We start from the raw sequence: 25,123 nt of genomic DNA, 5'->3' as shown, positions 1-25,123 counted from the left end.
CACTGGATGGACAGCTCAACCTGGGACATTTAGTGTTTTCCACAGTGATAAACCCTAGAGGAACTGGAGCTGGAAACTGGTGGCAAGCTGAAATTATTAAAAATGGATTTGTATGGGACAGTATTTTTAGTGTCTTTTTTTTCCTTCTTCTTAATCTCTTACCTAGAACTCACTTCTCAAAGTTAAAGAAATCTTCCAGGTGCTGGTCCCATCTGGCTTGGTGGCCCCACCTGTCCTTACAGACTCTCCTGGCCACAGAGGGAGCAAATTTGGTTCAGAGGTGTAGCCTCCCTTGCCTTCTGGGTGGAAGGAGGGAGAAGACAAGTTCCCTTATCTCCAAACTTGGTATTGAGGAGGACAGCCAGCCCATCTGGCTGCTTATGGAATCCTGCCAGTCTTTCCTACGATGTGAACAAGGGCAGGTCAAGGGCATGAGGTAATAAACAAAGGATTCCACTGTAAAGGCCCACCCATCTCTGGCCCATCTTATTCTAAGGTCTCTAAACAGGAGTCCCATCCTCTCCTAAGATGGAACCCCGAAAGAAGCTGCCCATGCTCTGTCCATTCCCCAGTGCCTGTGCCAGGTCTGTGCAGGACCCTCCAGAGCCAAGGGAGAGCCAGGAGCAGGACATTGCTCCCAAAGGCAGTCCTTCCTTTGGCTGCTTGTCCCCTTCTCATGCCCCCCCTCCCACCATAATTCTGGATCGGTTAATTGAATCAAGTCCTTGGAAATTAAGTTTAATTGAAGAAATTAAATGGCTGTGTCCCTTTAGCTGAAGCTCTCAGTCTCAACAGGTCATGCCTTCAAAGGAGCCATTGGGCAGGCAGGAATACCTGGGACATTGCCACCACACCATCCATACGCACCAGACACTGCCCTCCCCTCTATCCTCATTGGGGCGCTGGGGGTCTTGGGCTAGGAGCCCAGGCAGCATCCTGGGCAATGTCAGACAAGCAGGTCCAGCCATTCAGTAGCCCAGCACTAGGCTAGCCTCGGACTTCAGGAAAGCAGCTAATTTAGTGGAACCGGGCTCCTAACAGAGCATTTACTCCCCACTGTGGATCCTCACCTAGATCCCCAAACCCTCAGCTACCACCGCCCTCCCGCCCCCGGCCCCACACACACAGATCTTAGGGAAAACGGAAGGAATCTAGGTCAGAGCCCGTGATAGAAGAGAGAAGACCAGGAAAATTGAAAGAAACAAAGAGCAAGAAAGTCTTGAGAAACTGATCTGTTTGACTTTCTTTTCCTTTCCCTCTAGTTGGCCAACGGGGGGCGGGGGCGGGGGGGGGCGTCATTAGATCAGGAAAGAAGGCACCCTGAGGACGAACGGAGCCCAGAAACAGGGTCCTTGGGTGCGTGAGGGTTGGGGTATTTCTGAGAGAAGAGAAAATTACAGTCCACTGGCCTGAGGTAAGCCTCCGTGAGAGGCCAGGCCGACCCTTCCCCTGCGTCCCCGGCCCCTTCAAGCAGCGTGGGCACTGGCAGGGGGAGGAATTGGGGAGGGGGGGAGCACAGAGACCCGCACAGGAGAGGAGGATAACAGAAAAATAAGGGGCCACACAGAGACTGACTAACCGGAGACTCAGACGGAGACTTACCCTGACCAATGCTGGCGGTGGGGGAAAGAGGGCCTGAGGGTTGGGGCGGGGTTTCCTCACAGGGGGGCCTTTTTGGCCCTGCTCTCTCCTCCACCCCCAAGACCCAAGGCTTCAGGTTTAGGGGGGAGTGTTGCTGGAGAGCCTGTCTCCCTCCCCGCACTTCCCAGCTCACCCTTTCACCGGTGCCTCCCCCGAGCTGCAAAGAGGAGGGGGCGGGGGTAGGGGGAGCCAATCCCGGCAGCGCCAAAGGGGGGTGGCAGCGATGACAGCCGCGGGGAGGGGGCGGGAGGAGAGAGGCGGCTCGGCACCGGCTCTGCGCTCAGCTCCGCTCAGCCTCGGGTTCGTCGCTCACCTACTGCCCGAGCCTCCCTCCCGCTCCCGTCCCAGGACCCCCGGGTGGGTCCTAAACCTCTCCCGGTCCTCAGACTCTCAACCCCAGTCAGGACTCTCCTGGCCCCCAGCCCCGGCCGTGTGCTACGCCGCCAGGGGGCGCCGTGTGAGCGCCCTATCCCGGCCACCCGGCGCCCCCTCCCACGGCCCAGGCCGGACGGGAGGGGGTCGCCAGGGGCCATGCGGGGCCAGGGTCGCAAGGAGAGTTTGTCCGATTCCCGAGACCTGGACGGATCCTATGACCAGCTCACCGGTGAGTCGGTGGATCGAGGGTCGCGGGAGGGAGGGTAGATTCCATCCCCCCAGACCCTTACGCCTCTTACCCCTGCCAAGCCCTTACCCGCACTCTGCCCCATTCTCAGACACCCTCTGGCTGTTCTGGGCCCCAGGACACTGGGGTTTAAAGCCTTGGGCCCCACGGTGGGATGACGGGTTGGGGAGAGCAGGTGGGCAGGTGGGAAGAGGCAGCAGGTGTGGGCCCTTGTGACACAAGGCAGGAAGGGTTATGGTGGGAGGTGTTACGTGAGTGAGCGCCTGTCATTCTTTGTGTGTGTCTGTGTGTATCTGTGTGTGCGCCTCCCACAGCTGGTTGCCATGTGCCCTAGGCTTAGTGACAGCCAGGGTGAGTGTGATTGTATGTGGCTGTGCAATCGTATGATCTCGTCACGTATTTGAGTGAGGTTGTATAGTACCCTGATTGTACTAATGAAGTTGTTTGACCATATGTTTCTGTTCTATGTGCGATTCTGTGCTTTGAGTATGTGCTCCGGTATGAAGTGGTATGTGACAACCAGAATGTGTCAGGGCTTCACTCTATGGTGGTATGTCTCTTTGTAAGACTTTGTGAACTTCCTGGGGCAAGTATTTGTTCGAGTGGGTTGTGTTGTGTTTTGTGATTGTGAGACTATGCCAGCTATATTGGTGTTTGATGCTGATTGTGTACTTTCATGTGGTGGTGTCTTCAGTGGGGCTCTGCGAGTGTCAGTGATGTGTCTTACCCTAGCTGTCTCTCTGGCTTCCTGGTGCAGAAGGCGATCTCTAGTACACACCACTGCTGACCCCATGTTTTCCACAAATAGCCCAGGTGGACCTGAGCAGAGACTCTAAGGTCCAGCTGCCCAGCCTGACTCCTAGGAGCAGCACCTGGCCCCTATCCAGGAGCTGTGGTTAACACTGAGTCAGGCCCCTCCCCCGATAAAGTACCCAGAGATCATTCTTACAGCAGAAGCTCCTTCAGCACCCAGCAACTGTACCAGAACTTCACCCAAACCTGAAGGAAAACACACCCTCTTGCCTCTTCTCCAGACCCGGAGATAGAAGCTCTAGACTTGGAAGGTACCCTGTGGCCTCCCCTTGGAAATGTCCCCCCGCAAACCACTTTGCTGCCCAGATATGCTCTCTCCCACATTGGGGAGGTATGTGAGGCCAGCACATCTCTGCCTGTGCACATTGCTGGGTTTGGCAGGCAGATCCGTGTGTTTGTATGGGTGACACCTTGTGTACATTTCCATGTATGTGTGTTTCTGTCTTTTATTGTGCAGCCTGCCCGAGAACTCCAACAGAGAATGGGAGAAGGTAGACTCTCCCCTGTGTCTGAACCAAGCTGGGGAGATGGAAGGAGGCCAAGATCTTTGTCTGTCCTGAGGGGAGCGAGGCTAAGACTTGGGGATGGGTGTATGACTAGAATGCAATGCCTCTAGAAAGTGTCTCCCTGACTCACTGACCCTGTGGAGGTCCTAGTCCCTATGCGAAGACTCCCAGGAAGGGAAGCCCGTCCACTCAGGCAGGCCCCAGATGTGTCCTAGATAGAATCCAAAAGTCCAGCTGTCTAGCTCTGCTTTGAACTCTTCTCACCGTCTCTGGATCCTTGAGAGTAGGAAGGGCCCCAGGGCCCTCATTAGTACCATATTAGTCAGTGTTTGCTTCCCACTTTAATTGATTCTTCCTTTTAATAGAATCATCCCCTCTCCACTTGGCCGTTTGAATCAGAGATTGATTGGGTGAAGGTGGGGAAGCACTTGTATTAGAAGGTGCAGGAATGGAAGTGTGAGTACTAGCTATGTATTACTTTTGCTCTCCCTGGGCTTCACTTTTCTGTGTAAAAATGGGGAATACTACTTCCTGCCTGCCTACCTCCCAGGGGAAATAGAAATGTCAAATGTTGGCAAGTGGCAAGAATCATGCTTCATGTCATAACTCTACACACGACTTGGAAAGAAGAAATAGGACGACCAGGAGCTCTCATTTCGAAGGAAGGTTATCTTATAGCAGGAGACAAACGGGGTTGGGACGCCCCTGAATTAAAGCGCTGTGTGCCTGGAGACGTCTGATCGGGAGCCGGAAAGGGAGTCGTTGTCCGCGGTGCTGAAGAGCGCTCTGGGAGGAGGTGCGAGGGGGCCACCCGAGTTCCCAAATTATCTTCCCTGTGCAGACGGAGAAGACTTTTAGGGGAGGGGAAAGTCCAAGTGCCAACCTGCCACCCTGCCCCGCGTCTAACCCCTCTGGTCTTACCAGCCTGGCAGGGCCGCTTGGCAGTGCGGCAGGGTGGGAAAAGTCAATGATCAGCGGCGGTCCTTTCCTAGCTGGAAGCAATGAGAAGACTGGAGAAGATGGGGAGAGAATTGGGACCAGGCTGGCCAAGGCCTGAGCTCGGGTCCCTGGGCCTGGGATCTCTGGAGTCGGAGTCGGAGTCTGAGATGGAGTGGGAGACGTGTCGTTCTGGCCATAAATATCTTTCCCCGGGCTGGGGCGCCCCCGTGTGGTCATAATCAGCTTGCGGCGCTGAATTGGAAGAGGGATGTCACCAAATCAAGGGGCAAGATTTGCATGGAGTTTGGATGTGACTGTCGCTTCATAGATGGAAGATTTTTCAGCCAAAAATATGGGCTCCCAGTCCGAGTGGAACTATGTCCCTTCTGTAGGCTTCCCCAGCAGTGTGCAGGCACTAGTGGGTCCTTGAAGAGGTTTCCTTTGGATAAAGCCAGGTGGGAATGAATCCAGGAAAGGCGGTAGGACGGGACTGAGAAGGGAGGGCTTCCAATGCACTTGGCTGGCAGTCAGCATATAATGGGAGAGTCTGCAAACCCGCTGGGACAAAGGGACGCAAAAAAGGAACAGCTCTGAGAAAGGGATTGGGAGCCAGGAGACAGACCAGTAGGGTCTCATCCTTACCGTCCTTCTTTGCCACCCCAATACACTGGTCAGTTCCTCCTCCTCCCTTCTGCCCTCTCTCCTATTTGTCCTGGAAGTATGGAAGTGTGGGGAGTTGCCATGACAACTATGTCCTCTTACCCCTTCTCATCTCTGCCAAAATGGGAAGAGGAGGGGTGTGACAGCAGAGAAGGAGGGGCTTTGAAGAAGGGCAATAGAAGATAAGGTTCATTCTCCCCCACCCCCACTCCTTTTCTCAAAACCTGTGGGTGCCTCCCTTCCCCACCAGAAACCCGGAAAATACTCCCAAAGAAGGCTAGAAGGAGAGTCTGCGCCGCGCCCGTCTCCCCTTCCCGTCCCCGTTTCCCGCCTCCACCTCAGGTGCAGACTGGGAACTTTGGGGTCCGGTGCTTTAGATGCTGGGGCCAGGGCGAGTTCCCCTCGTGCGGCCCGGAGAAGACCTGGAGCCGAACAAGGCTCTGCTGTCTGAGGTCCTGGTCCCGCACGCAGGTCCCGCCCTCCGGCACCGCCCACGAAGGGCCCACTCGGGCGGAGACCAGACCACCCGGGGACTTGGGGGTGGAGCTTGGTCACTGTGCTCTCAGCGGAACCATGAACCGTTGCCCCCGCAGGTGCCGGAGCCCATTGGGGCAGGCAGCGCGATCTCTCTACCAGCTGGTGACTGGGTCGTTGTCGCCAGGTATGAGGAAGGGAGGAAGGGGATGGACCCCTCAAAAAATGAGCGAAGTGGGATAGGAGCCTTACAAAGATGGGGAGGGAAAGGGGCCCTCACAGATTGAGGAAACAGGATCCCTCAATGAAAAGGGTTTAAAGGGCAAGACCCCTGACAGAAGTGGAGCTAGGGATAGGGTTCTTTACAGAGAAGGTGGAGTTAGGGGGTCATCAAGGAGGAAAGGAGAGGGGGCATCATGGTCCCCCGGAATGGTGGAGGAGGGTGCAGGGCTCCTCATTGATGGCAGAGGGGGGGCCTCAAGTAAGTGCATGTAAGAGGTAAAGCCCCTCAAAGGGATAAGAGCAGGGGAAAGGCACAGCCCTTTACTGAATTGTTTAGTTTAATGGGGTCTTGAGATGACTGGGGTGAGTGTCCAGAGGAAAAAATCTGAGGTAGGACTGGACCAACATGAACCCAGCTCATGAGCTCATGCATGATGAGATGGACAGACTTGCGTGGCATAAGGAGTATATGTCGCTGTTTGTCTATCTCTAGGAGTCTGTCCTAAGGGGGGCGTGCATGCATCACTGGGGTTGTGAATGCTGGGGCTGTGTGTCCCTAGGTTTGCATATCCCTGGGATTCCGTGGCAGTGAAACTGCATGTCCCTAGAGTTTAATGCTTTAGAGCTGGGATGGGGGTCCCTGAGTCACACTAAGTTAGTTGTATAGCCTTCACAAGGTTGTACTTCACTGTGGGATTTGTGGAATTTATGATATGGGGATTTTGGGTATCATATCATGGCACTGCTGAGATCTGTGCACACCTCCACCTTGGGTTTCCTTAGGGCTGCCTGCGCAGTGCCCACAGAACCCAGCACCCCTCCCCACCGGCCTGGGGAGACCAAAACAACCTAGCCCCCTGGCATTCTGGGATCTGTAGTTCTCTGGCTCTCTCCATGGTATCCATTCCACTTGAGCCCCTGGAGTATCTCCCAAAAGGAGGGGAGATGGGGCTGAGACAGAGCCATACTTAGAAGTCGCTTGGGAGAGCATGAGTCCCCCAAGCCCACTGCTTGGACCTGTCTCCAGTGACAGATGGCCAGAGCCAGGCGGGGCCAACTCTCAATCATAGCAGGCATGACTTCCAGGCCCCAAAATAGCCCAAAGGCCTAGGGAGTTCATTAATCACCTGATACAGCTTGGGGCTGCTGTGTCTTCTTTCCTGGCTGGGGTACAGTAGGGCTGAGGGACCGAGAGAAGGGCTTTGGGGCCTTCACTGGCTGGGATCTTCACTGGGGGAACAAGGATAGACAGAAAAGTGGGACAGTTACATAGGGTGGGTCCCCCCATAAGGTTTGAATGATCAAATGATAGGCATATCTCTGGTGAGATTTGGGAGACCCAGGGAGGGCCCATCTATTGCTTCAAGAAAGTTTTCCCTTGAGCCCTCACTCTGCCTGATGTGTTTCCAGTAAGACTTCACTCCTATGGGTAAAGAGCTAAGTGGCACAGGAATGCTTGGGGAGGACAAATCTGGGCACGTTTCTCACAGGGCCCTGACACTTGAGAGGGCGCTGAGTGGGGAGAAGGGAGAACCTGAAAAACAATTTGTTCTTTTACTTCTGACAGACCCTCCCACTAGAGGCCTGGTTGATTTAGGGTCTTGAGTCCCTATGAGGCTGGGTCAAGTCTTTGAAGGTTAAGGGTGGGAGTGAGAGAGAGAAGTGGAGGTTCAGGGACAGGGCAACTGGCTGCAAGGTTGTCAATCTGTCCATGTGTGTATCAGCATCTGAGATCAGGGAGATGCTGCTGTGCCGCCTCTTTCAGTGGAAGAGCTTGTCATTCAAGGCTCCATGGAATCTGACCCTTTTGGTCTTAGCTCCCGTGGTGACTAAGCTACAGTCACCCCCAGGATTTTTCTTTTCCTTTTGTTTAAAAAATTTTATTTATTTATATTCAGAGAGAGGAGAAGGAAGAGAGGAAGAGAGGGAGAGAAACATCGATGTGCATGAGAAACATCAGTCAGTTGCCTCTTGCATGCCCCCAACTGGGGCCTGCAACCCAGGCATGTGCCCTGACCAGGAATCGAACTGGTGACCTTTGGTTTGTAGGTCAGTGCTCAATCCCCTGAGCCACACTTCTTGATGCACCCACATGCATTGTGTGGGACAGACTGAGGGAGCTGGCAGATCATAGGTTCTGGTTCAAGTTTTGATCCATCCATTATCATCTGTGCTGTCTTGGGAAAATCACTTCTCTGAGCCTCCATTTCTTTATCAGCACAATAGGTATATTACTACTCACTCTGGCCATATCAGCTACAAACACAGGAATAATAGACCCTACCTATCAGGTTTATTATGAGGTAATATGCGTAAAGTATCCAAGACACAAAGTATGCTCAATAAATGTTGATCCCGTTGTTAAAGTGGCCTGTTGACATTTTAGCCATCCTTTGCGAGTCAACTCAGAAAATACCCTCTCCAAGTTTTGTGGGGTCTTCCACTTAGGAAATTTTTACTGTAGCTCATTTTATGCCTTGCCTAGTACAAACAGTTCCTACCAAGTTACCAAGTTGTCACAGGTGGACACACGTAACCAGGTTCTTGGTGATGGCAGACAAAGAATTGAACCGAACACACAGAGAGTTTATAGCAGAAAGAGAGGGAGCAGATTTATTAAGCAATAGTGCACTCCACAGACCATGGGAGCAGGCCAACTTGGAGCAGAGATTGACCTCAGGGGCTGGAGGGCTTCTATTCTTACAGGGCGGATATTTCCTGGCTGGTTTTTGGCTGGGGGTTATTGCGCATGTACAAGTAGTTATATTACTTTAAAGCTACTGCACCTGTGATCTCCCATGATTTTCCTTGATTGGCCACCAGGGAATGGTTCCACAATACTTATTATAATACTATTATAATGGAGCAGGGATCATGTAGCATCTTCTGCGCAGGTGCATTCATGATTCACCACGATTCAGTGCTTTTCCAGAAAGTGGAAACAACCGGTCTTAGAACAGGGTCTCTGTCCTGTATCGATGTCCTTTATGTTAGCTTTGGGGCACCTCCAGAGTTTCCTCTTTCCTGACTGTCTTTTGCCTCAAAGTGGTAGGCATGCAACAGAGATTTTTTGAATGAATATATGGCTTGTAGTCCTCTCAGTGGGCTGCCTCTCTCTGAGAGGCGAGATCAGGGAGAGATGACTCAAAGCCCTGTTTGGTTCACCTTGGTTCCACAGGCACCAGCTCGGAGCCTGGCATTCAGTTCGTATACATCCAATATTTTAACATCTTTGCCCTCTAGGAACTTGGAATCTAGTTGAGGAAGCAGGCTTGATCCAGAAATATCTGGGTTCAAATCTACATCATTTAATTTTGAGCAAGTCCCTTATCTCTCCGGTCCTTGTTTACTTCATCAGTAAAATGGGCCCAACACTAATCACTCCGCCTACCTCATGGGGTTATCATCAGAAGCCACTGAGGGGACAATGTTTGTGGAAATGTTTTGTGAATTGTTAAGTCCTTCGGAAATGTACTGGGGATGTGGCATGTTGTTAATAATGGTCACTGTTAAGGTTGTCAGTGATGCGAGCTGTGAAAGAATTCACAAAGAGAAGAAAGTGTAAAGAATAAAGTTTTTATTTATTCTCCAAAAAAGGAGAGGGGTATGGTGTGGAGAGATGCACCGGCCTTGAGGGCTGGGGTCTTTGAGCTTTTATTGGATTATGATTGGATTAAAAAGGGTCGGGGGTTGCTCTTGTGTGGCCCTGAGCTGTTGGGGGTTGCAAAATAAGGCTGCAGTTTGTACCGATGTTATCTTCTGCCTGTGACTGTAGGGAGCCGCTTAGTTCTGTTCTTGCTTCCAGTAATTTCCAGTCCTGGGGACAAGCTCAGAAGAGTAAAATGGCAGTCATGTTTAACAAGGTCATAGGCCTGCTAGGCAAATGGTGACACAATAGCAAATGGAACTGGCTTTGTTCTTTCAGTCACAAACACTTTAGCATTTATTCTGTGCCAGGAGTCATTCTATCAGCTTTCTATGTATTAATTAATTTACTCCTCCCAGCAACCATATGAGATGAAAAACTGAGGCACACAGAGGTTAAGAACTTGCCCATTTAGCCCTAGTTGGTGTGGCTCAGTGGATTGAGTGTCAGCCTGTGAATCAAAGGGTTGGTGGTTTGATTCCCAGTGTAAGGCAAGTCTCCAGTAGGGGGCACATGAAATGCAACCACACATTGATGTTTCCCTCTCTCCATCCCTTCCTTTCTCTAAAAAAAATAAAATAAAATCTTTTTTAAAAACCCTTAAAAAAAAAGAACTTGCCCATTTAATTGAAACTTAAAATTAAGAAGCAAAGCTGGGATTTGGGGGTTTTTTTGTTGTGTTTTTTTTTTTGAAGATTTTATTTATTTATTTTTAGAGAGAAGGAAAGGGAGGGAGAAAGAGAGGGAGAGAAACATCAATGTGTGGTTGCATCTCATGTGTCCCCTACCAGGGACCTGGCCTGCAACCCAGGCATGTGCCCTGACTGGGAATCCAACCAGTGACCTTTTGGTTTGCAAGCTGGCACTCAATCCACTGAGCCACACCAGCCAGGGCTAGCAAATCCAGGGCTGGATTTGAACCCAGGGAATCTGACGGGGCTGACCCATGCTATTACCTAGCATGTTAAGCTGCCTCCTATTATTGTTCCCATTAATAATATTACAGAATTAGGTGCTGAGTTTTGACAGCCCAACATTGATTTCAGTAAAAATCCAGGTGCCTAGAGCCTGCTGATGGCTGGAGGCTCTGAAGGAAAGGGAATTTAAGATGCCTCCAAAGGGTAGGCAAAAGCTGTAGTATCTAAGGAAAGCAGAAGGGAGAGCATTCTGGGCAGACGGACTAGCAGGAGCAAAGGCACAGAGATAGTGGACAGTGAGGAGGCCAAATTGGCTGGGGAAAAAAAAAGGGACTTGCTGATGAGGGGAAGGGGAAGGGTATTAAATGCCAGATGTGGAATTTGGACCCTGATAGGAACAAGTTTGCTGGTTTTACTTGTAAATGTATAATCCCTGAAGTGGGAGAATCCAAAAGCAGTCCCTGAGTTGATGACTTCTTGGGGAGGGGAGGAGGCAAAGCCGAGGATCAAGGCTGCCTGAGGCTGCCCTCCTTCCCAGTCTCCCTTTGAACACCTTCCAGGGCTGTTGGGTGGGAGAAAGTAAAGGGGTAAGATGCGGTGTGAAATGGACGCCTGAACCGCAGTGGCAGCCTGCAGAACTACAAATTAGTGAATCTCAAATGAAGCAGTGGCCACCCAACTCTGATCCTGCAACAGGGGCTCAGACACACACATCCCAGAACTGGACCAGAAAGGAGGGCTTCCTCTGGGATCCATCCCCCTAAACGGAGCCTCCTGGATGGGCAAGCTGCCTTCGAAGGAAGCCAGGGTAGTGAGGCGGTTTAGAGCGCAGCAGTCGCACAGTCAGACTGGTTTAAAATTGAGGCTCTGATACTTCCTGATGTAGCCTCCTTTTCCCTTAGTTTCACCACCTGTATTGTGGGGATAACAGTACCATTCACGGGTCTATTGTGAAAATTGAACACAGCAATGCCTGCAGGCACAGAGTACTCTATCCAGCACACAGTGAGCGGTCAGTCAGCGTTAGTCAGCTGTGCAGTAACCCAGCAGCTCTAGTCTTCTGGCTCACTGGCTCTGCGGGCCTCTCCCCACCCCAACACTCGCTGCCACCACCACTTACCAGGAAGGAGCTGATGGAGGAGGGGTTCCAGGAATGTTCCAGGAGGTGGAAGTAGGGGGTGGCGCCCTTGGAGGGTTCAGATTTCCCTTCCACCCTGGGCCTCTCCCTCTGCTCAGTAATGGTTCCCTAGGAGCGGGCAGGGCTCTGGCAGCTCCTGGGTGAGGCCCCAGCCGGGCAGAAGGGCAGATCACAGTCCCCCCTCCCCTCCCAAGGTACTTGAGTCCCTCGTTCACAGAGGCAGCCAAAATAAGTCTCCTCCCCAGAGAGCCACAATAGGCTAAGTAGCCTTTTTCCTGCCCAGGTTATTGGATCTAATTCTCCCTCCTTGGGCCTCAGTTTCCCTGCCTGTGGCCTGTGGGAAGAGTGTGCTTCCCCCTCCTTCACAGTCTCTATGGCAACCACGATCGATGTTGATAGTGTCCTCCCGACCGGGAGAGGTCACTGCCTTCTCCTCTATTATATTCTCATCCAGTTCCATGCAGATACAATTACACAACCAGCATAGACCCGTACACCTAATTATAGGACACATCCATATCACCCACCAGTCTTCAGGCCCACATCCCACAATCCTCCTAAAACACAGACACCTCACACCCCATCACACTCAGAAAAATTACAGCACATTCTCACACACACCACAGACACCCAGGTCACATACCCCTAAACACAAAACACATGCGTAATAGGTGCACGATCATGTGCAGACACATAGACACATATTCTCCTTACAGACAAACACAGAAATATATGCACAGGAAAACACCCAGACACCCATAAGATATTCTGACCCATACACCCATCCCTTACTTGTATACATGCAGCTCATCGCTTCTCTCACACACACTGTCCTTCCCTGCCTTCGCCCCAAGCACAGCTCCTCCCTCTGCCTCCTCCCCTGGGCGCAGAGTAGCCACGGGGTGTCTGGGGGAAGCGGTCCTCAGGGACAGAGGCAGGTCACTGCCTCCCTCCTCTGGCCTGTCCTGTTCTGGCCCAAATCCTTCACACCAAGAGCTCCCAAGAAGATGCCAGGCCTGAGGCTGAGGTGGCCTATGAAGAGGAAGAGGCTGTGGCTGGGAGGTTGTGGCTGGGAGACAGTGGGGGGGGGGGGTGAGGGAAGTGGGGAGAGAGAGGAGGCCTGGGGCGGGAGAAGGGGAGGGAGGCTGCAGGCGGTCCTACTCCCGCTGGGGAGCTGAGGGCCAGGCAGGCCTGCCTGAGTCTCAGCCGATGGGGGCCATGCCCCAGGCCCACCATGAACCTGGAGGGGCTGGAGATGGTCGCAGTGCTTGTGGTCCTCGCTCTGTTTGTCAAGGTCCTGGAGCAGTTTGGCCTCTTTGAGCCTGTCTCCTTGGAAGGTAACCCAGGTTTCTGGGCAGGTCTGGACAGCAGCACTGGGGAGGGGCTGCTCTGATTTGTGACTGGGAGCAGGCATGAGCGGATTGGTGATGGGATGGGGCATCTCCCGGGGTGAGGGGGGTGCCTGGGACCGGGACACCTGGGAGAGGTAAAGAGGGGCCTCTGGGGTGGAGCATCTGGGGGAGGTGAGGAGGGAGTCCGGGGGAATGGGAGTCTGAGGGAAGCAGAGAGAGAGGGCCAGGGGACAGGCTGTTTGGGGAAGTGGTGAGGGGTGCCGCGTGGGAGGACTGGGGTGTGGACATGAGGGGAGACTGGGGGACATGAGGAGAGGCCTGGAGGTAGGCAGGGGTATTTGGAGTAGAGGGAGGAGGTTCTGGGGATCCTGAGATAACACTAGACTTCTAGGGAGTCCCTTTTGGGGTCAGGGACCCACAATGGCTCTGAAGATGTGTGTGACTCTCCATACCTCCATCCTGGCACGTGTAGGTTACAGAGTATGTATGGACTCAGTGTGTGAGAGATACAGGGGGTGTGATTGTGTCTTCATGTGTGTGATGAGAAAGGACAAAGTGTGTGACAGTGTGAGCCTGTGTATGTGACAGGAATGTGATTTAATGTGTCAGAGTGGCAGGATATGTGGCTTTGTCAGGTGGCAGATGTGACTGTGCCTGAGGGGAAAGTGTGTGCGGCTGAACCCCTTTGGGTATCAGATTGTGTACATGGCTGTTCCCCAAGTTCCCTGAGCGTATACTAGCTCTACACCCAAGACTTAGGATGGGAGTGGGTTCTGGAGGGACAGGAGTGGGAACACTGTGAAGGGGGCATTTATAGATCAGCTCTGGCAGGAGGGGAAGGGGTGGGTCAGATCAGGGACCCTGCTTCCCAGGCACCCAGCTTCTTTCAGGACCAAAGGGCAAAATGGTGTCCAGGGCCTAGACACTAGGAGTGGGAAGTCAATTCTCCGCCGCACCCCAAAGTCAAATAGGGAGAGCGACATTGGAGGTAGAGAGGGGAGTATATCCTGCCTCCCCCCGGGAGTTTTGGCCTCCCCCTCCTCTGTACACCAAGAACTGTGCAGCTCCAAAGCATGGCTGTTCCCCAGTTTCACCAGGGACAGGTAAACAGGCAAGAGCCATGATGGGGGGCGGTGGGGAGAACTAAAAAGGTATGAAAGGAGCTAGGGACAAGACAAGGGTCCATGAATTGCTCTGGTGTTGAGTAAGAGTTGAAAACTCCTATCTCACCCTCCATCCTCTGCTGCATTTATTGGGATGAGGTAGGGAACAGGAATTGGCCCTAGATGAACTAAGTGTCCTCCAATCTTTTTTTTTTCTTTTCTTTCTTTCTTTCTTTTTTTTTTTTAAAGAGATAGAGGTAGGGAGAAAAGGAAGAAGAGAAACATTGATGGGTTGCCCCCCAACTGGGGACCTGGCCCACAACTCTGGCATGTGCCCTGACTGGGAATCAAACTGGAAACCTTTCGGTTCACAGGCTGGCACTCAACTCACTGAGCCACACCAGCCAGGGCTCATCTGAGCTTGACCGGATGAAATCAGCTGAGCTGTAACTCACCATCCTCTTTAGACTATTTGGTGGGAAGAGGGGTCATCCAGGGAACCCAGCATCCTGTAGGCAGAAGGCAGTCCCCTTCTCTTTCTATTTTTAGAGGAGCCTAGAGGAGATTGAGCCTTGGGAGCAGATAAGGAGGATGTGCGAAGAGAAGGTTGGAAGAAGGGGAGAGCTGCCCCCTAGTCTGGTGGCAACTCTGCGTAGCACCAGAGGCCCCAAGTGCAATATAGTTTCAGCTTTGGGAAACCAAAGTCCAGGCTAATGGAGCCCTGGGCCAGGGGCCAGGCCGCCATCGATCCCCTCCCCAGCCCACTGCCTCCTTCCTACCTCTCCATAGCTCCTGCTGCGGAGGAAGGAGAGGGGACACATTGGAGGCGCGGAGAAGGCCCTGACTTCTAGCAGTTACCTCCTGGGAATGGGACCTTATCCTGAGGGTGGAGACTGAATGGGGAGGGTGGGGCCCGTGTGGGAGCTGGGATGCCTGAGTAACCTACAACCAAAGAAAGTTGGGCCCTTCCAGAAATGGACTGAGACCAACCTCAGTCTGTGTACACTCTGGCCCTAGAGCCTGGAGGTGGGTGTAGCTGGGAGACAGACACACATGAATGTGGACGGTCTCCCTAGGATGCACTTAGAGCTGTAGGACATGTGTGTAAATAAGGGGAAAGGAGAGGAAGTGTGATCAGTGGGCTCTGGATGGCCCCACGTGACACTAAAATGCTCACCTTAAGGTCCATTATTGCCTTAAAGTTTGATATCATTTCACCTTCAAAGAGTAGGCTACACTGGAAAGGACTGGGGAGGGACACTCTTAGGGTGGGCGAGTTAGCTGAGGAGGAATCCCCTTCCACTGGCAGGAAGGTATTGGTACCTTGGAATGAGGAGTTGTAGAAAAGAAAGGTGGGCGTACTCAGAACAGATGGGGGTTCTGTGGATGAGCTGCCGTCTTAGGTATCTGGGTGCCATGGGTACATAGGTCACAGTATGATAATGGGTATTTGTTATGGTGACCTTGATATGTGTCATAATATTATAAGATCCTAGTGTGTCATTAACACATTATGTAATGATGTCCCCAGGGTCATTGTGTGTTTTTGTGCGATTTGATCATGCTGTGTGTGCAAGGTGGCCTGTATAGGTCCTCATGTATGTGTCATGTTTTTCCTAGGTCACAATTATATGTTTGTATTAAAGAGTTTTAGGTCAGAGTGTGTGTGTGTGTGTGTGTGTGTGTGTGTTCATGTACATGCGCGCACATGTGTTGAAGCCTGCTTAATTAGGCCACTGGGTGTGAGTTACTGGATATCAAGCTGTCACTATACCCAGAAAGGCATCCATCACTCTGTGATTTATCATTCTGTGTCACGATGCACATCTGTCTGTATATGCGTGTGTGAGAGAGGCGTTCCTGCCCAGGCAGTCCTGGGTTGGACATCACCGTCAGAGGTCCAGCCTAACACTGGAGGCGAGGGCACTGGGTCAGCAGACGCTGAAGCCAGTGCCGCCTGCCCCTAGCTGCCTCACACTCTTCAGCTGGGTCCCATTATGCAAGGTGCCCCAGCTGCCTCCGAGGGTTTTCCACGCCTCTGAAACCCACTGGGCTCCTCTAACCCAGTCCCAGCTACCTTGGCCATTCCCCTTCAATTCCTCCCCAACCCCTGCCCCCAGCCGGGGTTAATTTGTGATGATGGGAAAGGGATAGGGAACGGAGGGGCAGTGGGGGGTTAATGTGACTTCCCGGGGTCTTCTCTCTTCCCAGGCCACCCTCCAGGGCCCACTAAAAAAGCGCTGAAGCAGCGGTTCCTCAAGCTGCTGCCTTGCTGCGGGCCCCAAGCCCTGCCCTCAGTCAGTGAAAGCAAGTGCCGCTCCTGTACTTCCTGGGGCGGGGCCCGTTGTGTGGGACACGTGTGACTGGAGCGGGCCTCTGTGTATGTGTGTATGTGTGTGTGCGCGCGCGTGCGCGCACGGCCACGCAACCAATGTGTACCCCTAGAAGGGTGGGCACTGGCTGGCGCAAGTGTGAGCAGGTGTAGCTACAGTTCTCAGAGGAAGCGTAGTGTGGGGACACGGTCAGTTTGCGGTGCGGGGGCCCTAGTGTCTATGGGCGTCACCAGTTTGCGAAATGGGCGGGACCTGTGTATTTGGGCGTGGCCAGGGTGGCGAGGCTGAGGCCCAAGCTTAATGCTGTGGCCGCTGTGGTGGGGGCTGGTCTAGGGGGCTGGTCTAGGTGGCTGCGCAGGTCTGTGCGTCTGTGTGTGGCTCAGCTGGGTTAGTGTCTGCGACTCCGGCCTCCTGCCCCGTCCCTGGGCATGTTATGGTTGTGGAAATGCATGTGCCCTTGCAGATGGAGCACGCCTTCCACCAGATGACAGGACACTCGGATTTTTTAGTGGCAGCCTGGTTCCCATTTGAGTGACCTCCCTTTGTCTCTAGGCCTGTTTCCTCAGTTGGGCCTTGTCCACCTCAGAGGATCATACTTCATGTTGCAAGCTATTTAAGGCCCGTTTTGTAGTTATTTGAAAGTGTCGATTCCGGATTGTGTTTGATTCCGGATCCCACTTGGGGGTAGATTCGGAAAAAGAACCGCCGTGAGTGCCGCATGCGGGTGTGCGTGGGGTTCGTTTCGTGTACGCCTGTGCTTGTTCGTTACGTGTGCTTTTGCGCCCGGGGCTGGAATGTGTGCATTGTAACACAGATTTGTGAGATTCGCAGTGAGTGTGTGGGACAAGGTGTGTGTCTGCAGTTGGCCGGGTTTTTGGCTTTCTCGGTGACAGTGTGCTCCCTTCAGCATTAGCCGCCCCAGCCTCCCTACGCCCCCACAGACCCCGCCCGCTGGACCCAGGTGACTTACTGTCCTGGTGGGGGCGGGGGAGGGCGAGGGGGGTGCTTTGGGAGAACGGGGTGGGGGCATTTGCCTGGGGACTGGATGTTGGGGGCTCGGGGGACTGAGATGGGGCCGGGGGTGGGGCCTTGGCTAAGGCTTACCGGTGGTGGACGCAGGGCGGGGGTCTAAATGGAGCTTGGCCTGAGCGGGGCGGGGCATGGCTCCGGCATGGCTCGGGGAGCGGGGGTCTGGGCAGGGCAGACTGACTGGGCAGATCTGAGTTGGTCAAGGGAAGGCCCAGAAACTCGGATCTTCATACGCCCCTTCTTGAACCCGTCTTTACTACTCCAACCCCTTATGGGATGAAGATGGGTTGGGGCCTTTTCCTCCAACCAGGGACCAAGAGCCCAGGGGCCAGCGCTGGATCAGATCCCTGGCTCTGGAGCCAGGCCTTGCCTTGGGCCGGGCCTGCTGATAGACACTGAAGTTAACCAGAGTCTTGTCTCCTTGCCTGGATGTCCAGGGAACTGGCAGGCCGGCCTCTGGCCTCGCAGACAGGGGGGATGTATGGATTGGTGGTTGTGAAGAGGGGCCGTGGGGGCTGGGCCTGAGGCGCGGCTCTCCCCCTCCCTCGTCCCCCGCTAACCTCCACAGACAGCGTGGAGGATGAGTTTGAACTGTCCACCGTGTGTCACCGGCCCGAGGGTCTGGAGCAGCTGCAGGAGCAAACCAAGTTCACTCGCAAAGAGTTGCAGGTCCTGTACCGGGGCTTCAAGAACGTAAGTGTAAAAAGCAAAGCCAAACTGGGACCGCGGTGGGATGGGAGGGGCGGGGCCTATCCGGGACTGCTTTGGAAGGCGGCCTGGCTTTGGGGGGTGAGACAGAAGGGGAGGGGGGAGAATCCTCTCCTCCCCCTTCCTTCCCCACTCTGCTGGCCTCCCCAGACCAAACTTCTAGCAGGAGGTTCTGGCCTGTTTGAGAAGGGGCGGAACCTATAAACAATCAGGTAGTTCTGTGTGTGGGTGTTTTGTTTTGTTTGTTTTGTGCAGCTGGGGAGAAGTCTTGCCTCCCATTAGAAGAGCTCCATAGTGAGGCCGCTGGAGACAGAGATTTTGTCCCTTTCTGGGAGTCTCTGGGCATGGAGCTGGGACGGGTATGGAAGGGGGTTTTGTCTGTGTCCTCAGTCTGGTCTCCCCACTGCCCAGGAATGTCCCAGCGGAATTGTCAATGAGGAGAACTTCAAGCAGATTTACTCCCAGTTCTTTCCTCAAGGAGGTGAGGGGACAAGGCCTGAAAGGAAGCAGCTGTCTGTCGACCTCTAGGCTTTGTTGGGCAGAGGGTTGTGGAAGGGCTGGGGGTGCCAAGTAGTGAGAGGTGTTTGGGGAGCCCCGTAGAGGCTGGAAGTCATCTGCTGTCTGGAAGCCAAGCTTACCAACCCACTCTTTACAGATTCCAGCACATATGCCACTTTCCTCTTCAATGCCTTTGACACCAACCATGATGGCTCAGTCAGTTTTGAGGTGAGCTGGAGAAGATGGGCCAGGGAGGCCTGGGGCTTCAGGGCCAGCATCTACCAGCCCAACCCAGAGAGGAGGTCGGGTGAAGGGTACCTGAAGACACATTTTCCCCCTGCCTCCTTCCCAGGACTTCGTGGCTGGTTTGTCAGTGATCCTTCGAGGAACCATAGATGACAGGCTGAACTGGGCCTTCAACCTGTATGACCTCAACAAGGACGGCTGCATCACCAAGGAGGTGTGCAGGGCGACTGAAGAGCTGCCCGGGGGTGTGAAAGGCCCAGAGGAAGGCAGTGTGACCCACAAAAGCAGTACCAGCAAGGCTGATGCTGCCCTAGGCCCTGGGCCTCCTGGCTTGGAGGCTCTAGGCTCTGAGGAGGGATCCTCTTCTTTTTTGGCCTAACAGGAAATGCTTGATATCATGAAGTCCATCTATGACATGATGGGCAAGTATACGTATCCTGCACTCCGGGAGGAGGCCCCAAGGGAACATGTGGAGAGCTTCTTCCAGGTACTTGGGACTGGGTAGGCCGGAGGGTCCTGGAATGAAGGGCAGAAGGTGAGGTCCCAGTAGGGACCTTACCTGAATTCTACCTGCCTCTCTCCTGCCATCCCTCCTGTTATCCCTCCTGACTACCTTTTTGCAGAAGATGGACAGGAACAAGGATGGCGTGGTGACCATTGAGGAATTCATTGAGTCTTGTCAAAAGGTACAGGTCCCCGCCCCGACGTTTCCCTGGTCCGGACTCAGGGTCTAATTCAGTAATACAGGAGAAGCTCCTTTGGGCAGAGCATCATCTCCCTAACGCAGCCCCACTCCCAAGCCTGTTCCTTCGCAGCTGGGGCACGCCTGCCATTCCCCGCCTCTGGTCTCTCCGGGTGTCTCCTTCCTCATTGCCTCTCTCTGTCTCTGAATGTCCCCATTTATAACTCAGTATCTCTCTCCCTGTCTCTGACAAGCTCTTTTTCTTTCTCTCTCTCTCTCTCCAATCTGCCTCTCTCATATCATGGCCACAGGATGAGAACATCATGAGGTCCATGCAGCTCTTTGACAATGTCATCTAGCTCCCCAGGAGAGGGGGTCAGTTGTCAGTTGACCATGCTCTAGCCCTAGTCCACTTGGACCTCACCCTTCTCTCCCCAGGTCTGTCCTCATCCTAGCCCTGCCCAGGGTCTGTAGGAATCCAAGAACCTGGGGATTTAGTGGAGCCAAAGGGACCAGGGAGTGGGCAGAGTGTATCTGCTGGGTGTTCCCAACTCCCAACAGCTCCCACCCCCGCCCTGCCTGACATTCAGTGCTGAGGGTGCCCCTGCTATAGGAATGAAGTAGTTCTCCACCTCCCACTCCCACTCTAGAAACCACAACATTAGACAAAATTTCTCCTGCTATGGTGCTTTTCCCATCCCTGATCTCATAAACATTTTCCCTAAGACTCCCTTCTCATAGAGGCTGCTCTGTCCTTGGCACCGATTGGCCTTTCAGAGCAGGACCTTTGAGAGCTCTGTAGGAGGGCACAAGAATGTAAAGGGAGAAATCTTGGGCCTGATCCAGTGCTAGGTCCTAGGAGGTAGCTGGAGTGCAGAGTAGAAAGGCGCAGAGGTTGTCAGTGGGAGCTAAGGCATGCCAGGCTATCGCTGCGAGCTCTGCACGTCTGCCACCAAGCTATACAGATACGAATTTCTAGACTCTTCAGAAGACCTTTTCTCCTTGGAAACTTCCCCACATTTTCCATGCTCGGTATCCCAGAAAAGCCTGGGATCCTGATATCTGGCTCCTCCCTGGATTTTCTTCCCTCTCCTTCCTTCCCATTGGTGTGGTAGTGGCGGCGGCAGGGGAACATGGGTCCTGGCTGATTCCTCCCAAAGGTTCAGCCTACCAGCATGGAGTGAGTCAGGGCTTTCTAGTGAGTACATTAGAAGAAAAGGGAAGGAGGGCATTTATTAAAATCTTTGATCTACCCAGCCTCTATTCCAACCCCCAAAATAGCCTCTTCAGTTCCCACCTAGGGTCTCCTCTTACTCTACTCAGTCTCCCCAGAGATGCCAGGAACCTTAGGATCCAAGTCCCACATCATCATCAGCACCCTGCCATGCTGTCACTCCTTAATACACGTGCTCGTTCCATTAGCCAGGGTCTGAGGGGAAGGGCCCCCAGGGAGCTCCTTTTCCCACCAGAACACTGTTGACTGCTTTGCATTTTTGGCTCCTCTGTATATTTTGTAAAATAAAACAATACACCAGATCCAATAAAACACAATGGCTATGCAGGCTTCTGTCTCTGCCTTTCTGTCCCTCCTACCCCACACATACCTCACAACCTCTAATTTGTGCACCTGCAACCTTTTAGATCTGAAAGTTCATCTCTTTCCCATAGTATGGCCAGCCCCTGGCAGAAGACCAAGACATGGGTTCTGGAAGGGTTGGAAACCTACCTGACCTTAGAGAAGTATCTACGTGACTCGCCCTCCTTAGAGGAGACAAGGAAGAGGGAGGATACTGATGTCCTAAAGACTATTCCAAACCAGCTTTCTTTTGTCTAGACATTATTACAAGTTGAGCCAAGAACTTCTCATTTACAGTCCTAGATGGTGTGGCTCAGTGGATTGAGAACCAGCCTGCGAACCAAAGGTTTGCCGGTTCAATAACCCAGTCAGGGCACATGCCTGGGTTGCAGGCCAGGTTCCTAGTTGGGGGCATGTGAGAGGCAACCAATTGATAGTTCCTTTCTCCCTCCTTTCCCTCCTCTCTAAAAGTAAACAAATGTTTTTTTAAAAGTATCAGGAAAAAAAAAGAATTCCTAATTTACAGACATCGGTTAATCTCAAAGTGTTTTCTTTTGGGGGGGGGATTCCCTTTAGTTTCTAATGAAAATTGTGTTATACAGACATCCCAACCTCCACTATGGACATACATTTGTGTCTATACTGCAGCCAAGAATGATGGAGAATCAGATGGCATGGGCCCAGGGCAGGTTACCATGGAGCAGGCGACCCTGGGGTAGTAGAGACTTCCTGTATGGGCTGGGAATCTTTCTTTGTTTTGCTCCTAGAGAGGCAGCCACCAGAGGTAGCTTCCTCCTCTCCTTTCTCTGGGGTACCATCATATGATAATTAAGCTTCACCATCCAATGAATGTCTTTGGATGTAACTTAGTTTCAAGACTGAAATCAAGGAATGCTTCCTGTTGCATTTGATTTTGCCCTCGAACCTCCTACTGCAAAAGTCCACTCTCTTCTGCCCCTGAGGAAGAGTGACAAATAAAGATGTTAAGCTTGGAAGTTCCATGGCCATCTCCCTACCAACCTGATAAAATGGCCACACGCAAAGGACCAAGAGGAACACTGAGAAGTGGAACCAGACCCTGCGTAGAGCTCCATCAAGTATCATGTCTTTTATATTTGAGTTTATGCATTTCCATATTGTTTAATTCCACTTTAAGCAGAATTTTCTGCTACTATAAAATGTAACCAACTATAGCTATAAACCAAGAATGTCTTGAGTGAGATTGTTTTTACAGATATACGTTACAGAAAATAATTCCAACATTTACTAACTGTATTCCAAGATTATACAGAGGTACCTATTCTATTACTTCTATTATTGTACACATTGACAAGATCAAGGGAGGGGTATGGTGTCCAAGAAACAAAAACTTACTTCCAGAGTCCATAATGTTGTCATCTGACCCTACTCACATCACACAATTATCTGCTCTTTAGATCCTTGGGTTTCATTGGGTTACAACCCCTCTGAAGGATCGGATGAAATATATGGGCCCCCTGTCCAGAAGGAAAAAAATTGCACATTTGCCCATTTATTTATTTATTATTATTGTTTTTTTAAATCCTCACCTGAGGATATGATCATGGGTTAGAGAGAGAAACATCAATGTGAAAAAGAAACATTGATACATTGTATCCCCCTACCTAATGTGCCCTGACTAGGGATGGAACCTGCGACCCAGGTATCCTGACCAGGAATCAAACCTGCAACCTTCTGGTGTATGGGATAATGCTCCAACCAACTGAGCCAACTGGCCAGGGCTCTGTACATATTTTGGTATCCCTTAGGCCCTTCCATTCGCCCTAAGTTAAGATCCTGTGATCTAGTCTACCCTTCAGCCTTCGATTCTACAGAAGAGGAAACAGGTGCATTTATAGGAGGATGAAGACTAGACCCAGTCCCCCAAGTCTCTGTTCAAAGTGACCTTGTGGCTCAGTAAAGATTTGTGTAAGATGGATGCTGTCCATGTCATAAATAATCTAATCAAGGTGATGCTGACAGGCTTTCGTGGTGCCCTATACTTTTTCTTCATGGAACTTCTCAGTTTGTAACTACTGTATATGTGTATTTGAGTAATTGTCTTCTTTGATACACTATAAGCTATAGAGGGCTCCTTGAGTGCCTGGACTAGCTGTTTTATTTTGTTTGTTTTTTTTCCTCTCACCATCCTATCCTTGAGGCCCAGAAAATAATAGACACTCAATAATTATTTGATTAGATGAATGAGCATGGTGAGTTTGTGTATATAACCAGGTTAGGTATGGGCATATTCTCTATATTTTAGGGTAGATCCAAGTTCAAGGGAAGCTGAAGTAATGAGCTGAGAATTTCTAGTGAAGTGTAAAGTGCCCCAGAGCCAGGGCACAAAAATGGGAACCAGAAAAATAACAGGTAGGTATTCTGATTTTTTCTGGCCAGTGGTTGGACTCTGAATGTTGTCAGCTGCTCTAGCTCAAAACACCCTCCTTTCCTGCCTTCCAGTATTTTATACTTCCCATTTTTCCTTTTACATTTCTGGCTGCCCTTTCTCAGTCCTCTCTGCAGACTCATCCTTCTTAACTGGAATCCTAAATGTTGGGCTCCACAGCTCAGACTGGAGCCTCTTCTCCAAATCACGTTCAACCCCATAACTTTAATATCATCTATATGCAGAGGACTCCTAAGCTTCTATCTCCAGAATTGTCTGAGCTCCAAGACCCATTTATCCAGAGGCCTATTTGACAGGTTGTGGACCTGTAATAAACTTAACATGTTCAAAATGAAGCTTCGATTCATGCCTTCTCAGTCTTTCCCATTTCAAGTAATGACACCATCCACCTAGTTGCTTAGATCGAAATTGATGCGTCTTCCTTTCTTCCTCTCCCTTCCTCTCCCTCTGCCCTCCTTTAATCGGTCACCCCTCTCTCTGTCTCTACTGCTGTTCCCTAGTTGAAGCCACTGTCATTACTCACCTGGATTATTACTTATTCTTCCACCTAAAGTAGCCCCCTCCTGGCTGTGGTTATTTTTTATTACATCACTTAATTTCTTCACTTCATATTACTTATCACAAACTGAGTTCCTAGTTACGATTTGAATTTGCTATGGTCTGTTTCCTCAACTATAATGTACACTCTCTGAGAGTACGGCCCTATTTCATTCATTCCACAAATATTTATCATAGGCCTGTTAAAACTTTGGTTCCTATTGTAGATGTGGTATGGAGATAAAGTGTGAGGCAAGAACTGCCTTTCAAGTTTGAAAGGTACAGATATGGAAGATGGATCTTGCCTGGGCCACAGGCCCCAGAGTCTAGGCTGTGGTGAGTAGATGAAATTGTGGCTACTGAATTGCTAGCAGGTGTGAGAAATGAAGCAAATAGGAAAAGACCATGAGACTACAGACTGCAGTCAGTTGGAAGGACAGCCCCCAATTCTCCAAGTCATTGCAGTATCCAGTGAAGCTGCTTATGACCCCCAATCGTCATCACAGGAAGTCCCCTAAGAAAATGTTTGTTCTTAACCCCAACCTCAAGGCTCCAAGGGACTAAAAAGGAGAGGGCCTACAAGAATCCCTGGAGCTATAAGTTGGGCTACCGCTGGAGGAGCTGACTGAAGAGTAAAATGGACAATACTAAATCTTAATCCGAATGAGACCGAGATGCTCAGTTCACATTTAAACTGCACAAGGTGAGACAGATAGCTGGACATAAATGCAAAGTACATCATGACAGGGCTACAGGGAATTCTGAGAACATACAGCAAGCGGATCCAAGCCCAACCAGGGTTCAGGGAAGGCTTTCCCAAGGGAATGCTGTCTATGCTGAGGCCCAAGGTATTTCACTTCTCCCTCACATTTCACGTTCCCCATTCCCAAACAAGCCAGGCCTTTTCATCCCTCCCTATATCTGTGCTCTGTTCCTTTTGCCTGGAGTGTTCTTTCTCCTCCCTCACTACTCAAGTCCGGATACCTCTTACTCATTCTTTAACATCTAGCTCAAAAGCAAAACCATCCATGCTCACCGCCTCGTCCCCAAAGA

General features: G+C 51.7%; 1 protein-coding gene across 4 annotated transcripts; it reads left to right on the top strand.

Annotated features, from left to right (window-relative positions):
- The first annotated feature begins 1,881 nt into the window (after positions 1 to 1,881).
- On the top strand, positions 1,882 to 20,073 carry KCNIP2 (potassium voltage-gated channel interacting protein 2). 4 transcript variants are annotated; one of them, XM_054581400.1, is made up of 10 exons: positions 1,882 to 2,245; positions 16,245 to 16,340; positions 17,274 to 17,327; positions 17,964 to 18,088; positions 18,515 to 18,584; positions 18,759 to 18,829; positions 18,954 to 19,061; positions 19,230 to 19,334; positions 19,471 to 19,533; positions 19,841 to 20,073. In XM_054581400.1, exons 1-10 carry the CDS (start codon positions 2,173 to 2,175, stop codon positions 19,886 to 19,888), a joined length of 813 nt encoding a protein of 270 aa, XP_054437375.1. In that variant the 5' UTR covers positions 1,882 to 2,172; the 3' UTR covers positions 19,889 to 20,073. The 4 variants fall into 4 exon arrangements, with proteins under 4 accessions (XP_054437375.1, XP_054437377.1, XP_054437376.1 ...); XM_054581402.1 differs by lacking the exon at positions 16,245 to 16,340; XM_054581401.1 differs by lacking the exon at positions 17,274 to 17,327.
- The last annotated feature ends 5,050 nt before the right edge of the window (positions 20,074 to 25,123 follow it).

This window comes from Pteronotus mesoamericanus, unplaced genomic scaffold (genome assembly GCF_021234165.1).
Source record: "Pteronotus mesoamericanus isolate MK-2021 breed Mesoamerican mustached bat unplaced genomic scaffold, CSHL_Meso_final contig_657, whole genome shotgun sequence".
Classification (NCBI taxonomy): Eukaryota; Metazoa; Chordata; class Mammalia; order Chiroptera; family Mormoopidae; genus Pteronotus; species Pteronotus mesoamericanus.
This window is presented reverse-complemented; position numbering and strand designations above follow the sequence as displayed.

Bases quoted from the DNA above. Each gene is read 5' to 3' on its own strand.
- KCNIP2 (XM_054581400.1), top strand. From the start codon at position 2,173: ATGCGGGGCCAGGGTCGCAAGGAGAGTTTGTCCGATTCCCGAGACCTG. The intron at 18,089-18,514 runs GTAAGTGTAAAA...CCCACTGCCCAG, and splicing joins TGTACCGGGGCTTCAAGAAC to GAATGTCCCAGCGGAATTGT. The intron at 18,830-18,953 runs GTGAGCTGGAGA...CCTCCTTCCCAG, and splicing joins ATGGCTCAGTCAGTTTTGAG to GACTTCGTGGCTGGTTTGTC.